The following is a 17,381-nucleotide window of genomic DNA, read 5'->3' on the forward strand; positions in this document are numbered from 1 at the left end:
TGTTTGCTCTTCCTTTTTTCTGAAATCTTTTATTACTTCTTTACTGAGTTCTAACACCTTGAGATTTTCTGGTTTATGTTGTTTTCATGTCATTTCTTAACACGGTTGGGTTAAAATTAAAAATAGCAGGATATGGTTATCTTGTTTTGTGGGTTTGTCTTACAGGTATAGTTGGCATTGTCTGTAAGGATGTTATCTTGCTCCTTATGTTGTTCATTTGTGTGATTAATTTTTGTAAGTGTGGGTCAAGATAGCTTTTCTAACATCATGCTTTGGAGCTCTCTCTTCTGTTGTTTTCATGGAGTGTTCAAAAACACTCCATGGTGGCTTACTTTCTGTGATATCCCAGCTGTTCCTTTGCTCCACCTTCCCCACTTTTATCAGAACCTTCTCTTTCTTTTGTCTCTACTGTCTCTGTCTCTGTAGCTTGATCTGGATTCTATTGCCAAGTTTTGTCCTTGGTTTGGAGTTTTGTTCTGTAAGAGAATATTGGCTGGTTAGTATGAACGATAGAATCTTATGGTAGTTATCAATTTATTGCCTTTTAATTCCAAAGTTATCCTTTCTGCCAGCTCTGTGTAAATGTTTCTGGGCACTTAAAATTTTTCCTTTTCCAGATGGCAAGCTAATTTTTGTCAGTAGAGAACAATAGAAAGATATTTGCTTCTTGTTCCAGTGTGCTTATTCAGCAGACTCCCGTAGCACCCAGTTCCTGCTAAGCCAGGTTCTGAAGTACACATGAGCTCTGACTTGAGTGATTTTGTAGCAGAGACACATCTCCCATGAATAGCATTATGAGGTACACTAGAAGAGAGATTTCAGCATGTTTCTTGGAGAAGCGCCTCAGCAATTGCTCAGCCATTCAGTGAGCCACAGCTAAGCCCTTTCCAACAAGGTCTGGATCTCATTCCTGAGGTGCTAATGGGGGTTTGAGGGATTGTTCCTTGGACTCTTTATCTTAGCCTTAGGGTTAGTGACTGCTCATTGTATCTGCTGTTTCTACATTCTTTAGTTCTCTTTACTTATTAGGCAACTGCTCATTACCCCATCCTGTTATAGTTAATTATTCCTTAATTTTCCTTGTTCAAGCTATTATGGGGTTACTCTCCTGATTGGTCCAGTAAGACCCTTCATACCTTATTTACTAGTTTTTGGAATATGAAAAACTGCATCTCATTTCTAGCTGCTGTTTTCAAATGAGCCCTCTAAGCTTTCTAGAACAACTGTTGGCTCTTTTGAGAATCAGGGCTGTCAGATGCCCTCTTGCTTCCTTCAATTTCTCCAGCGCAAATGCTACTACCCAGATCTTAAGCTTCTGGTGGTTTGTCCCTAAGCTATGATTCCTCACTTTGTTTTGTAGATGACATCCATGAATTTTTTTGGTTTTTCAATCCCAGTTGCTTTTGTTTCTTATTATTTTGAAATAATTTCACTCACAAAAAAGTTACAAAAATACAAAGAATTCCTGTACATCTTGTATCTACATTGTTATGTTAACATTTTACCACATTCACTCCACCATTCTCTACAAATATTTTTTCCTGAACCATGTGCAGACTGAAGGACCTGACGACATTCACCCTCAAATACTTTATTATGTATTTCCTTAAGAGGCCATTCTCTTATATAAACATAGTATAATTATAAAAATCAGGAAGTTAACAATAAATACTATTATCCAATCCACAATCCTTACTCAAACTGTAACAGATGTTTTTCATAGCAAAATAAAGTTTAAAAAACACTGTTTCCCTGCCCCATCCACTATCCAATCTAGTTTCATATGTTGCCTTTAGTTGTCCTCTTGGTTTTCTTTAATCTGGAAATTTCTTTTTTCACGACCATAACATTTCTTAGAGTACAGGCTAGTTCTTTTGTAGAATCTTTTCTAATTCTTTTGTAGAAACCTTAGTTTGAGTTTGTATGATGTTTCCTCATGGTTAGATTCAAGGCTATGCATTTTGGGAAGAAATTCACAGAGATAATGTTGGATCCTCAGTGCATCGCATCAGGAGGCTTATGATATGTTTATTCTATGACTGGTGACACTAATCTACTTTTTAAAATTTACATACGATTAAACACACCAATACTAAGTACACCATTCCATGACTTTGAAAAAAATGCTTACTCCTCCCCAATCTCTATAAAGATTAAAAAAAAAAAAATTACCTATAACCAGCAAGTTTCCCCATGCTTTTTCTCAGTCAATCCCCACTCCACACTGGCAATTATTTTCTTTCCCACTACAGATTATTTGCCTGTTCTAGAATGTCATATAAATGGAATCGTAGAATGTTATATAAATGGAATCATATTGTATATACCCTTTCCTGTAAGGCTTCGCTGAGATTCTTTTATCAGTCATTCCTTTTTATTACTGAATAGTCCATTACATGATTATACAACTTTCCTATTTTCACATTGATATTTATATTGTTTCCAATTTTGAGAAACTGTCAGACTTTCTTTTTCCCAAAATGGTTGTAGTACTTCACATTTCTACTAACAATGTAAAAGAGTTCCAAGTGCTCTAAAATGCCACCAAATTTAGTGTTTTCAGACTTTTGAATTTAGCCATTCTGTTGGGTGTGTAACAGTTATCCCTCAGGGGTCTTAATTTGAATTTCCAAATTTCTCTTATGATTAATGACATTGATAATTTTTTTCACGTGCCTGCTGGCCATTCATATATCCTCCTTTGTGAAGTGTCCACTCAAATCTTGCTCATTATTCCTAAAGAAAATTAAGCTGTCTTTTTATTATTGAGTTGTAGGAGTTACTCATATTATGAATATACATCCCTTTTCAGATCTCTGTCTATATATAGATGGATAAATAGATAGATAGATATATTCTGTAAATATTTACCCTGAGTTGGTAGAGAAAGTTGTTTTAAGTTTTGAGGAAGTTTGATTTATCAATGTTTTCCCTTATGGTTTTTGCTTCCCATGTCCAAAGAAATCTTTTTCTATCCCCTAAGCCAGAAAGGTATTCTCTTAAGTTTTCTTCTAGAAGCTTTACAGTTTTAGGCCTTTCATTAGGGTCTATAATCCATTTTAAATTAATTGTTTTTTTTTGGTATGCTATGAGGTAGAAGTAGGGCAAAAAATATATATAGTTGTTCCAGCACCATTTGTTAAAAACTCATTTCTTTCTCCAATGGTCTGCCATGGTACCTGTGTTGAAAATCAAATGACTATATAAACATAGTTTTATTTCTGGGCTCTCTATACAGCTCTACTATCAGTTTATCTTTTTAACAGTGTAACATTATCTTGATTACTGTAGCATTATACTAAGTCTTAAAGTTAGGCAGTATAAGTCCTCCAACTTTGTTCTTTTTCAAGATTTCTTTGGATAGTCTATTTATGTATTCTTTATTTCATTTCAATATAAATTTTAGAACAACGTCCGTTTCTGTAAGAGCATGCTGGTTGGAGTTGTGCAGAATCTATAGAATTGACATCCTAAACATGTTTTCCATTTCAAAGACTTTCATTCAAAATGGTATCTCTCTCCTTTTATTTAGATCTTTAATTTCTCTTGGCAATATTCTGTGGCTCAGTATAGATACCTTTCACATTTTTTGTTAAATTTAACAAAAGGTTTTTTTTTTTTTTTTACAAAAGGCATTTTATAAAACTTCATATCCCAATTAGTTGTTGCTAGCATATAAAAATACAATTTATTTTTTATACTGACCTTGAATCCTGAAACCTTGTAATTCTTTAGAGTCCTTAGGACTTTCTTTGAAATCAAGTCATCTGAGAATAGAGTTATATTTCTTCCTTTTAATGTGTATGCATTTTATTTTTCCTGCCTTCTTGTACTTGACAGCACCTCCAGCACAATGTTAAATGTAAATAGTGAGAGTAATCCTAACATTGCTCAAGGTATTAAAGGGAACTATGCTTTAACTGGGGAATTTGGGGAGATGCAAAAGCTATGGCTACACTGTTGCCATCCTCTCAGAATCCCTTCTCTCCACAGATTTCTTGCTCCTCAGGTTTCAAACACATTGAAGTCTCTTGCTCCTAGAAAACTACACTCTCACGTGGCTCCTCTTCCTCCAAAGAGTGTACCAAGTCATTCTCTAATTCTTCCAACCAAGCCCACTGTTTTTGAAAATGACATTTGAAAAGGTACTTCAAATGGCCAAATCCAAAGCTCTCTGACATTTAATAATAACTACCATTTACAAACCCATGTGTCAAGGTCTATGCTAAATGTTTCACATACATCATTCAATGTATGTGATCATTTATTCCTTACTACAATGTTGCAAGGGAAATTACTATCTATCAACTCAGGGAAAATTAGGGTTATTTGTTTAAGGTAACAATATAGGACTGTTAATTATATTAAACTATTTTAAAACAAAAAAACAATTTTCTAATTATACAATGTACAACGTAGAAAAAAATATAGAAAATCCACTATAAACAGGTCCCCAAAATACCGTTAATTTGTTATACTCTTTCTTGACATACCGCTTCTTTAACCAATTACTTCTCAGTTGGCTCTTACTGCCATTCCACAAGTTCTGCTCAAGGCCTCCTCTCTGGCTCTACTATCCTCCTTGGGTGAATCTATCTATCCACAAATCTCAACTATTATCTCTATTTCCAGGTACACATATCTAGATCTCACTCATGTCTTTGGTACCAAGAAATTGTTATTTTCTTTCTCCAATTCTGCTCCTCCTGTTTTTCCTTTTCAAAGTAATTACTAATTTATTCATCAACGTGCTTCAAAAGAAATCTTATTTTTGACTCTTCTTTCTCTAGTTACAATACCTTAGTTCCAATTCTTTAAATTTATTCTCTAAAACACGATCTTTTATAACCTAAATGTCTGTCAACCGGAAAATACATAAACTATATTCTCACAATAAAATATTTACTGTACAGTAGTGAAAATGATATAGAGCAAGATTTCTCAACCATGGTACTACTGCAATTTGGGGCTGGTTAATTCTTTGTTATGGCTATACTATACATTGTAGGATGTTAAGCAACATCCCTGTTCTCTATATACTAGATGCCAACAGCAGTATTCCCAGTTACGACAACTAAAATTTCTCTAGATATTGCCAAATGTGCCCCAGGAGAATGGGGAGACTTGGATCCAAATGAGAACCACTGATCTAGAGCCATATGTATTAATACAGAAAAATCTCAAAACAATTTTAAGCAAATGAAAGAGAATTACAATACTATAAAGATCAAAATCAGGCAAAATGATATTAGAGAACGTTTATGAATCTATACATAAGTTTATCAAAAACATGCATGAGGATGACAGAACACTGAAAATCAGATGATTACCTCTGGGGAAAGTGAGGAAAACAGATTAGGGAAGCTTTAACCTATCTGGAGTATCTGGCCTCATTTGTAAAATAACGGTCTATAGCAGCGGTCCCCAACCTTTCTGGCACCAGGGACTAGTGCTCCTATCAGAATCTAATGCTTGATATCTGAGGTGGAGCTGAGACGGTGATGCAAGTGCTGGGGAGTGGCTGCAAATACAGATGAAGCTTCACTTGCTCACCTCCTGCTGCTCAGCCCGTTTCCTAACAGGCCTGGTAGTGGTCTGAGGCCCAGGGGTTGGGGACCCCTGGACTAGAGCTATTAAAATGTTAATATTTCATAAAGTATGTCCATACTTTATGAACACTTAGAATATTTCATAAAAACATAAATGCAAAGTAAATTTGCCCTTACCGATGACCTTGTTCAGTTTGATTTGATGGCAAACTTCCTTTTAAATCACTTAGCAAGGGAAGATAATGCTGTCTTAACATTTTTCTTTCGGTTGTCAAACCATCTCCCACTTGGAACCTCACGGAACTGATAAAGGACCTTCTTATCAAACTATACCAATCAGCAGTATAATGCCTAATTTATAAGTAACTTTCACTTTACCCACACTACTTAGCGTTTGTTACTATCTTTTTCATTTGTTACTATCTTTTTTTTTTTAACCAAAGCACATAAGAAACCAAAACTATAAGAGACCCAAATAAACTTGTTTTCTATATGCTCTGCTGGTTATAGTCATAGTATAAAATGCATTTCAGATAAACATTCATGTCAGATATAAATTATAATTACAGTGTGTTCATTTAATTATAAATGAATAAAAGTACAAAAAAAAAAAAAGGAAACTCATAATAAGAATTAAATTTTTTTTGGTTGCTGGTTCCCACTGGTCTTTCTTTGATTTGTTTACAAGTTTATTGAAAAAATAAAGTGATAATTTAATGTCATAGTAATTTCTGGACTAGACATAGAGAACATTCCAGACAAATATTCAATATGTCAGAGCACTACAGACCTTTCTAAGAATAAAGTTTTGAAGAATGAGTGCTTACTTGGGATTAAGAATTCACATTAATAAATAACATTTAAATCAAGGACCCCCCCAGAACATCTGCTAGGCTTAGGAAAAGAGGGAAAGATGCCTAAATTTAACTCTTCTTTAGCTGCCTTTATTAACAGTAAAAATGGGCTCTAATAGAAGTGACTGGCTAATCTAACGTGATACTTAAAAAATAACTGGAGCTGCACTAACCAATAAGGTAGCCACTAGCCACATGTGGATGTTGAGCACTATGAATGTGTGTGGTCTATAGAGATGTGCTACAAGTATAGAATATACAAAGCTTTTTGAAGAACTAGTACAAAAAAATAATGAAAATTATTTAAAGATATTGGTTACATGTTAAAATGATAATTAGGATATGTTTTGTTAAATAAACTTATTAAACCTTGTTAAGATACACTAAAAAATTTGCTTTTGGTTTATTAGAGCCCAAAAGGCATGTAGTTCAATATACAATAGCATCAAGTTTTACTGACTATACAGGCAACAGCTAGAATACTCCTAATTATATGTTCATTAACTTATCGCAACTATTCTATATGAGGGCAAAATCAAGAGAAAAAAATCTCTCAAGGGAAACTGAAGAATTTTTTAAAATTCCAAGGCACAAAGATGAAAACGAAGATTAGCTAAAAGTTACACAGGATTTTCAGTCGTCATCTTAATGCTTATCAACTCCTCTCTTCTAAAAACAATAAAAATCTAAACTTAGGGACTCCCTTTTTAGTAATTTCTAAAATGTTCTCATTACTAACAAGGTCTTATATTTAAAACATTATTAGTTAGGTTTTAACTACACAACTAAACCTTCATACTTACAAAGTCTTCCTCTTCAAACTGCAACTTTTCCACTTTGTCTTCTTTCTTTTCTTCCCTAATTTCTGTAGGTGGCTTTTCCTGAAAGGCACCACCTTTCCGGGAGTGAAAGCTGCCATTCCAGTGGCGATGGTTCCCTGTGCCACCTCCACTACGCTGGCTCATGCCATCATGACCTCGGGAAGAACCATGCCAACCAGATAGGTTCCCTGTGATTCCAGCATATGCTCCCTTAGAGACACCAGAGTCCACAGAATCGTGGCGGAACAGGGAGGGCTGGTGCCAGGAATCTAGAATAGTAAGGAAAAATAACACATTAGATTGTTTGCTTCCTGGAAACTCAGAAACAATTGGACCAGATGCTTCCTGATATGATTTATGGTATACCAAAAGCCCTTCAAGGGACCTTTTTAATTAAAGATTAAGTCCACTAAAAAGAAATAGCAAAATACATCTCTTTCTTTTAATGTAATTTCTATAAGCTCTTCTACTGAATAAATGACTCATGAGAACATAAGAATTTTATACGTAGAAAGCTAACGTAGCTGAGTAATGACTACTGGAATATCTGAGAACTATGTTTACAAAAGATCATTATTTCAAGATTATGGACACATAACCCGCAGACTATGCTTACCCTAAATGAAGAGCTTAAATATACTCCTGAAAGTTGAGCATGGCTCACCTCCTGTAGTTCGTAGAGGTCCATTGTTAAAAAAGCCATCAGAGGAATTATGTCGACGGCGGCTTACTCCAAATCTACCATCTCCTCGGGGTAGGTGCTCTCCGTGTTTTTCGAAGGTGGCTGTAGGTGACTAAGATGATAAAGGATAGAGAAGAAAATAGATTAAGTAGATGTCTCTTTCAATATCTTAGGTTTTGCATAAAGCTTTTAGAACACAAGTAATAAAGGTGACAGAAACTGCCATTATGAGCATATGGGCCATAATAAAGGTACCACAGGCATCTGAGTTAGAGAATTCCTATGTTACATATTTAAATATTAACTCATTTACATTATCCCAGAAGGGGAGAAAAGACAGCTACTTCAGTTATTTACTATAATCATTTCCTTTATCCTAGCAGGGGAGAAAAGGCAGTTCAATTATTAAAAAAAAAACAACAACAACAAAAAAAAACCTGTCATAAAGAATAAGCCCCAAAACTTTACACTCAAAAATATTAAGTTAAACTTGCAATAAGAAAGAAATAGCAAGATGCTTGCTTTAAAAATATTCTAAACAGCTTATTATTTCTGTAAATTATTCTAGAATTGGAGACAAAGGCGTGATTTAACTACCACCTTGGTAGGCCGTTAACAACTACACAAAGTTTTTATAGTTTTATAAAACATTTATTTCCAAACATTACTTAATACTCTTAACAATACTATAATTTGGCATCATCCCATTTTACTCATTTATGCACGAGGAAAGAGGTCAGGCAGAATAAGTCTTTGAGGTCACACAAAAAAGCAGTTTAAGAAACAGTATTATAGATGAACTCTAATGTTGCTTCCTATTCCAAATAATTTTACTTTATGACATTCTTTAATATCAAATGACAGAGATCAAAGTCTAAAAAGCCATTCAAAGTATAGGTATATCTGACAAGGGCTTATAGTAAAATTCTGTAGGTTGAGGCATAGACATTTCTACATCTATTTTCTTATTACTATCTTCATCAATACTTGGTATTGTCAGTTTTTTTTATTTTAGCCATTCTAGGGGGCTATAAAGATTTTCTCTGACTCTTGTTTTTCTAAAAAGTTTTATGGTTTTTAACTTTTTAATTTAGGTTATAATCCTCCTCAAGTTAATTTTTGTGTGTGATATGAAGTAAAAACAGAGGTTCTCCGCTTTGCCCCATCCAATTCTAGAGTCATTTGTTAAAAAGACTATCACTTTTCTATTAAATTACCTTGGCACTTTAGTCAAAAATCAACAGACTATTTTTGAATTCTCTATTCTATTCCATTGCTTTATATGCCTATCCTTATGCCAATACCATATAACTCTGCTTACTGTAACTTTACTGAAAATATTGACATCATATTCTCTAATTTTTTTTTTTACTTAGTTCACTATGCTGCATCATTCTTTGCAGATATAAGATCTGTATATTTTTAAGCACTTTCCTGGATCCCAAGGCTAATCTCTCGGGCCCACCAACCCAAAGTCTTGGGTCAGATTTTATCAATTATGAAATCTTGAGAATTTCACAAGGGCAGTTCAACCTGAAGTTTAGAGCAAAAGGTTGCGGGTCTATATAAACCAGAAACATTTTCCTCCAAATTCACATTTAAAAATAGGGAAGGTAGACTTTTCTTTTTCTTAAGATTACATATCAATTTTGTCCCTCCTCTATTGGTTGGCAAAATGAGAAGAATTTTTAAGTTTACTAGTTTCTCAAAAGTTTCCTTTATCAATAATTTAGGCTGTTCTGTGTACTGTGACTAGGGCTACTTTACTTAGAAGAACTGGTTATTCCACTTGTCTTTATCCCTACCTAATACAACACACATTTCCCCCTAAAATGAGTAGGTTACTGCCTCTAAAACAGAATTTCTAGGATTTAATCTGAGATTCATTTAGTAAGGCAGTGGATCAATCAATCACTCTCTTCCCTTTTTCCTCCTCTTCATCTACTACTATAGATAGATAAATGTGTATTCATTCCAAAGGTCTATTTTCCCCAAAACAATTTTCCTTTGACCTCTCCCCCTTTGTCCTCAGTAATAGGTTTGTAAGTTATGTTTTAGCTCCAAAGTGTGCTGCAGCTAATACAAGAAGTCTTAAGTGTGCCATGTAATGAGGAAAGCTTAGCATGCAATGAAAAAACAAAACAGTATACCTAGCAGTAGCAGGGAACATACTGAATTGGATTGCCTAATTACTTATATCCTGTTAAAACAAAGGTAATTAGTCTATGAAAACATATCTGAAATCCTCAGGCAAGGCGAAGTACACAAAAAACACCTTGACCATAAAAGAGGCTACAGACAAAGTTGGGGATGAAAAGAACTGGTATTTCGACAGTTACTATAGGAATGGAATAGTACCTTAACTGATTGTGGTGTTGAGAAATTTAGCCAAGCAGGAACAAAGTCATGCTGCGCCATTTAGGTCCAGTGTCTCTTTTCAGCAAGGTGAGGCATCCAACCTCATGGCCAGGATCTGAAAATGAGGAAATTCAAATCATTTATGCTTGGGAGAACCTGATACCGATGTGTGAAGGAGCCTGTGATTACTTAAGATCCCCCTCTTTACACAAAGACCTGCCCTCTGAGCCTCTCTAGGCTAATTACAGACTCCATACCTGAGAAGTTCTAAATAAAAGCAATAGTCTATGAATATATGATCATGGAAAACAATAATAATAAAAAAAAATTTGACACAGAGCTGGAAGGTTATATAAGAAGCTAATGAATTCTTGAGTTACATTAGAAGAACCTTAAGAATAAAAACCTACTTAAAATTACAGATACTTAGGAAAAGAGATCAATCTGCTTCAGGTAACTTTTGGCAAAAAGAGTAGATAAGATCTCTCTAGAGAAGGAAGATACGACATTTCAAGAGTTGTATCTTGAAATTTAATTAATGTGAATTTAATTCACATTAATTTTCTCGAACACCAGCTATCACCAGTTTTCCTGAGAGATCCATTAGTGTCTCCAAACCACCTCGCTAATATTTTCCAAAATTAAATACACCAGAAAGTAGTATATTTTCCACAATACATATACATACATAATCTTCTTCCAAAGCTAGACAGAGAAGAATATTTACCCCAGAGTGTAACCTCTGTGGTCCTGTTTCCTGAACTTCTTGAGTCTGCCAGCTGGATTTCCCACGAGGTTCTCTTGTTAAAAGGGTGCTTAATAAGGCTGGCCAGCAGCACGCCTTGTGATGAAGCACAAAGAAGCCAGGCTCTGTGTGGATCACTGTGTGTCCCCTCAATTGTTCATCTTAATCTATCTAGTTCCTGACACGTTTCCAAAAAGGGGAAAGGGGAAGGGGAAGGGGGAACATAAAAGTGTTTGTTACATTTAAAAAAGGGGGGAAGGGGAAAGAGCTACGTCTATGTTCACCTCATTCAACTTCCTTGGGTGATGGCACTATGATGTTGCTTAAATAGATAATACATAGACATCTGCACAGTGAGTACGAACACTATTCATAACAAGGTCATAGCTAGAAAGGCAAGTGGACTGATATGGGCAAATGTCATCAAAGTGATAGATCGAAAATGTAATTTTTAAAGAGCCAAAAAAGATTTGAGCAGTCAACTTTAGTGGCAAAACATCCACAGGACAATGCTCTTAATTTACAAATTTCATTATTCTTACACAGCTGCTAAAAACAGTGTGCAGAAATGTGTTTATATTTATCATTCAGAATCTAAGGATTTAAGAAATCTTGTTTAAAAAAAAAAATCAGGAACTTGATATACTTTTCCCTCCAAAGAATAGCAGCTTTCAAGGCAAATTTCTTGGTATAAAGCTCTCAAATATATCTTCTATTTCTTTGGTCTTCACTATTTATAAATTCACAGCAAAATTAAGTAGAAAGACAAGGGTTAGAGAGTAGTCAAGGAGAAAGACAGTCTCAAAGTGAGGTTTTCTTCTCTTCAGTTTTCTGTATTTCACTTGTTCTGCCCCTTCCTGAAGACTGAATTGAGCTTCTGAAGGTGATATGAAGAATCTTCAACCGCTTCAGAAAGAGAAGTCACTTATCATTTTGGATCCATTTCCACCACTATTCAATCAATTAACAGGCCACAGGAATCTCACACTATAAATGGAAACAAAACAAAACAAAACACATTATCATGAAGCAAAATCATTATTATATATTATTGCTAAAATGAGATCCAGTCAAATGATCAATCAAATAAAGATCTTAAGAGTCAAAATTCTTAAGTCCAATTTAGACATTAATGTGTTACCACCTATAACAACATAACTGGCTATAATTCTTTCAAGGATTTTAGAAGTCACCTGAACAGTTTGTTTTTTTCATATAATCATTTATTAAATTAGCAACTCCCAGTAATAAATGTATGATGATGATGTTCCTATAATAGGTTCTTATGGAAAAATATCACTCAAATCAAGTTTCCTTATGGAAAAGATGATTAAGTGCTGTATAACTTTTGTCTGAAGAATTCTGGTTTAAAGAGAAAACCTTAAATTCAAGGCAGGGAGATGAATCACCATTAGGTTATGAAACTTAGATATGAAGAAAAATGCTTTAATTTTAAATATAAACTGTTCCCCTTTTCAAAACCCACCAGGCACATTCCAATCTTCCAATTAGCATACATCATCTTTTCGGTTAATATTCAATCACAAATTTCTCTAGCAGAGTTCCCGTTAAAACAGCTGTGATTGTGGAGAAAATATTAACTGGCAAAGCTAACTGGTGTGAAGGTGCTAAAGCTGTTATATACCCCTTAACAATTACTTACCCACCATGCTCAATATGCTGACACTGAGGATGTAAAGTTATATAAGAGCATGGTCTGTGCATGCAAGTGCAGAGTATGTGTTAGGGAGGAGAAGACTGACAAATGAGAGTGTTTTAGTAAAAGGAGATAAATAAAAGAAGAAAGAGGACAGATAAAAGAAATTACTGTTTCTGGAAGCAAAAAACTAAAGGGAAACGTGACAAAATGCCAATAATGGTTTTACTAGGATGATGGAACTATGAGCATTTTGTCTTACCTTCTCTATTAGTCACATATTTTTGTAATGAAATACTTCGCTTTGCAAAATTTTATAAAGTTCTTTGAGGATGGCTTTTAGGATTGTAGCCATTTTTATAAAGAGACTAATTGAAGGGGCTTTTGCTTAACCGCTGAGACATTTTGAAAAGGAAAAAATATATCACTTATTCTCTTAGGACTTTAAAAAACATTGTGTAAGACTAGACTGGAGGGGAAATTAAGATAAAAAATATTTTAAATATGAGATGTCAAGTATGTGGTCTGGAGCTCAGAGAGGTCTGTTCTGGAGATAAACTTTTGAAAATTGTCAGAATACTGTAGATGATGTTTAAAGTCAGAAGAGATAACCAGGGAGACTATAAAGATAAAAGAGTTTCCAAGTCTCACTCTTTCCATTCTTTAGCTTCCATTTCCATTTGTCACTCCAGGTTCCAATTACTCTCCAAATAACAAACAAACAAACAAACAAACAAACAAACAAACGTGGTTTCACAGGCACTATACTAAGTCTCTTCTATCCTCTGCCTCAGCCTTTATCTACTCTTGACTGCCATATTATTCTTCTTGAATTCAGGCTCAAATTATATCACTACCCTGCTCAGAAATTTTCTTGCTTCCTACCAACTACAGAATAGGATTTAAATTCCTTGGTCTGATAGTCAAGAAATAAGCCTTTCCCACAAGAAACCTCATGCCCTGAAATCCTAAGTACTTTAATTGTGCCTTCTTGTACACTTAACACTTGTTCCTCCTAGGATAGTTACAAATGTTGATTTCAACAGCCAGCAGGCTGAGAACTTGTTGCTGCTAGATTCCTGCCTTGCCTTTCTTTGAAATTCACTAAGCATCTAGCATGGGGTGCTTTGTATGTGGTAAGGATTCAAAGGTTTAATTAATTCTTATAAATTATAATAAAGTAAGGATGCAGAGAAATTGGAACCCTCATACACTGTGCATAGAAATATGAAATGGTGCAGCTCCTGTGGAAAACAGTTGTCAGTTCCTCAGTTAAATATAGTTAACATTTGACCTAACATTTCCACCTCTACGTATATATCCAAGAAAAATGAAGACATGTCAACACAAAAACTTGTAAGGGAATGTTCATGGCAGCTTATTCATAATAGCCACAAAGTAAAGCAATCCACATGTCCAACAACAGAAGAAACCACATAAACAAAACGTGGTTTATCCATACAACAGAATATTATTCAGCTATAAAAAGGAATGAAGTACTGACACATGCTACCACATGGATGAACCTTGAAAACATACTAAGTTAAAGAAGTCAGATACACATATTACTGTGTGATCCACTTATGAAATATCCAATCCAGAGACAGAAAACAGATAAGAGGTTACGAGGTGGGGAAGGAGTGTGACTGCTTAATGCATACGAGGTCTCTGTTGGGGGTAATGAAAAATTTCTGGAACTAGACGATGATGGTTGCAAAACACTGTGAACGTACTTAATACCACTAAATTGTACAACTTAAAATGGTTACAGTGGTAAATCTTATGTGTATTCTGCCACAATAAAAAAAATTATAATAAATTATAAAAAGCAGTTAAGTCAGTAGAAATAGTCAATACTAAATATAAACAGTGCTCAACATCATTCATTTTCAGGTTTTACCTAAGCGGCTTTTGCTCTCTCCCTGCAACGTACATATCAGAATTGCCTATACCTGAATACTTGATCCAACCATTCATTCATAAATATTTGTTAAACATTTTACCTTTTCAAAATCTATGACTTATCGGGCACTTCCTTAGGCCCTGGCAATCTGTTAGTACTTCACAACATGGTCTAACTTTATACCTTATAATTACGCTTATACTGCCAGGGCCTTATCTCAATCTCCTCTACCTCAGGCTCCTCTTACTTCTCTACCTTGTGTTCTTGATCTCAATCACTTTCATTTTCTCCACAGTCCAGCAGTGTCCCCATCTATTACTCCTGATAATTACAACCTCTATCTATACCAGTTTCAGTCAACTAACAAAAAACCACATCCAATTCTCCCCCAACTTTAAACAAAACTCTTTCCTAGAGTCTGTATTTCCCTCTAGGTATTTATGATCATTTCCCTTTATTCTTAACAAAATTTCTATAGAGAGCCGTGCACCCTTAGTGTCTTTATTTTCTCACCCTCCATTTCTCAATCCATAGAAAATTACTTTCCCCTCACATATATACAGATAACTCAAGAGTTACCTTTATAATATTGCTAAGGTTTGGCTCTAATATAGATTAAAAAAATAATAATCTATGAGAAAATCCCCAAAATATGCAGTGTCTTATTTTTAACTAGCGTATTATAACTTCAAATATCGGGAATACTGAGAAGAAAACCAAAAAAGTATGGGAACCCAGAAGCTAAGTAGAAGTGTATTTCAATAAAGGAGTGACTAGCTCTATCAAATGCTATTAAATGAGACAGAACACTGAGAACTGACCACTGGATTTAGCAACATGGAAGTTATCAGTGACCAGGGGTAGTGGTGAAAGCCTGATCTCTGTTGATTCTAAAGGAAGGGACTACAGATTGCGAGTGTATACAACTCCTCTGAGTACTGTAAAACAGAAATGGGGTGATGGCTAGGAGATGTGTGGCCAAAATAAGTTTTTTTTTTTGTACATTGATAGGAATAACCTAGTAAAGAAGAAAAACCTGATGTAGTTAATGATGTAGAAAACTGCTGAAACAATGTTCTTGAGTAGGTGAAGAAGTAAAGACCAGCAGAGATTGGTCTTCAGTAGGTTTGTACATATTTCATTTACAGTAACAGCAGGGAAGGCAGAATATCTGAATACTACACTAGATGAAAGCTTAGACTGTCTATCCTGATTGCTTCTATCTTCTTAATGAAATAGAAACAAAGTCTTCAGCTAATAGTGAGGATGGGTGGGTAGCAGAAGGGAGTTCTATACTTTAAATTACCTACATCATCATTATGACTCCCTCAACTCTCTGGCTCTTCTCATGACCTGTACGCAATTCCCAAAACTCCAACCCCAGTAAAATCCAACTCTTGCTTACTGTTTATCACCCATGAAGCTGACTGGTTGAAGAAACACATAAAACCATGTTCTTAACTATTTCTGTTCTCTACTACAGAGACCAATATTCTCTTAAAGGTCAGTACCTTGAGACTTGCCACCCACAATGGTACACTGTTGACGTGTTCTTGGGCCAATTCCATCTTAAAATCTTTTCCCCAGCACTAGTATCACTGCCTCAGCTCCACCTCAGATCACCAGACATTAGATTCTCATAGGAGCACCAGTCCCTGGTAACAAAAAGGTTGGGAACCACTGAGCTAAACAATGATAAATTGGACTTCATCAAAACTAAAAATGTTTGTCCTTCAAAGGACATCATCGAGAAAGTGAAAAGACAACCCCAAAACAAAGAAAAGATTGCACATCATGTATCTGATAAGGACCTGTATCTAAAATAAATAAGATGAGATATTACTCCACACCTATTAGAATGGGTATTTTCAAAAAGACAAGAAACAAGTATTTGGTGAGGATATGGAAAAAAGGGACTCCTTGTTCACTGTTGGTGGGAATGTAAATTGGTGCAGCCAGTACGGAAAACAGTATGGAGGTCCCTCAAAAAATTAAAACTTTTGTATGATCCAGAAATTTCATTTCTGGATATATATCTGAAGAAAACAAAAATACTAATTCGAAAAGACTTGTCTACCACCATGTTCATTGCTGCATTATATGCAATAGATAAGATATGGAAACAACCTAAGTGTCCACTGACAGATGAATGGATAAAGAAAATGTGATGTGTGTGTGTGCGCGCGCGCGCGCACACACACACACACTTCTATTCTTCAGCCATAAAAAAGAATGAAATCTTGTCTTTTGTGATAACATGAATGGTATTTGAGGGGTTTATAAGTCAAATAAAGACAAATACTGTATGATCCCATTTGTAAAATCTAAAAAAATCCCATCAAACTCATAGATAGAGAGCAGATTCATGGTTGCCAGAGGCAGGAGATGGGGGATAGGCAAAATGGGTGAAGGGGGTCAAAAGGTACAAATTTCTAGTTATAAAATAAATAAGTCTTAGGGATGTAATTGCAGTATGGTGACTACAGTTAATTTTATTGTGTTGCATGTCTGAAAGCTGCTGAGAGTAAATCCTAAAAGTTCTCACCATGAGAAGAAAACTTTAACTATGTATGGTGATAGGTGTTAACTAGACTTACTGTGGTGATCATTTCACAATATATACAAATATCAAATGGTTATGTGGTATATCTGAAACTAATGTTGTATGTCAATTGTACCTCAATAAAATAAAACACTATTACAACTCAACAAAAAGACAACCCAATTATAAAGTGGGCAAAGGAGCTGAATAGACATTTCTCCAAAGATATACAAATGACCAACAAGCACAGTAAAAGATGCTTAACATCAT

At 34.9% G+C, this 17,381-nt stretch overlaps 1 protein-coding gene across 4 annotated transcripts in view; it reads right to left on the minus strand.

The window, feature by feature from the left end:
• The window catches only part of GPBP1L1 (GC-rich promoter binding protein 1 like 1), a 42,787-nt gene that overhangs the window by 15,782 nt on the left and 9,624 nt on the right, over positions 1-17,381 (minus strand). For all 4 annotated transcript variants that reach the window (XM_011367600.2, XM_011367603.2, XM_011367601.2 and 1 more), the window contains exons 2-5: positions 10,992-11,996; positions 10,265-10,379; positions 7,889-8,018; positions 7,207-7,493 (exon numbers count right to left, since the gene is read on the minus strand). In XM_011367600.2, the coding sequence (XP_011365902.1) occupies positions 7,207-7,493; positions 7,889-8,018; positions 10,265-10,324 (477 nt within the window). In that variant the 5' untranslated portion in view covers positions 10,325-10,379; positions 10,992-11,996. The remainder of the gene's footprint in view (positions 1-7,206; positions 7,494-7,888; positions 8,019-10,264; positions 10,380-10,991; positions 11,997-17,381) is intronic.

This window comes from Pteropus vampyrus, unplaced genomic scaffold (genome assembly GCF_000151845.1).
Source record: "Pteropus vampyrus isolate Shadow unplaced genomic scaffold, Pvam_2.0 Scaffold135, whole genome shotgun sequence".
Classification (NCBI taxonomy): Eukaryota; Metazoa; Chordata; class Mammalia; order Chiroptera; family Pteropodidae; genus Pteropus; species Pteropus vampyrus.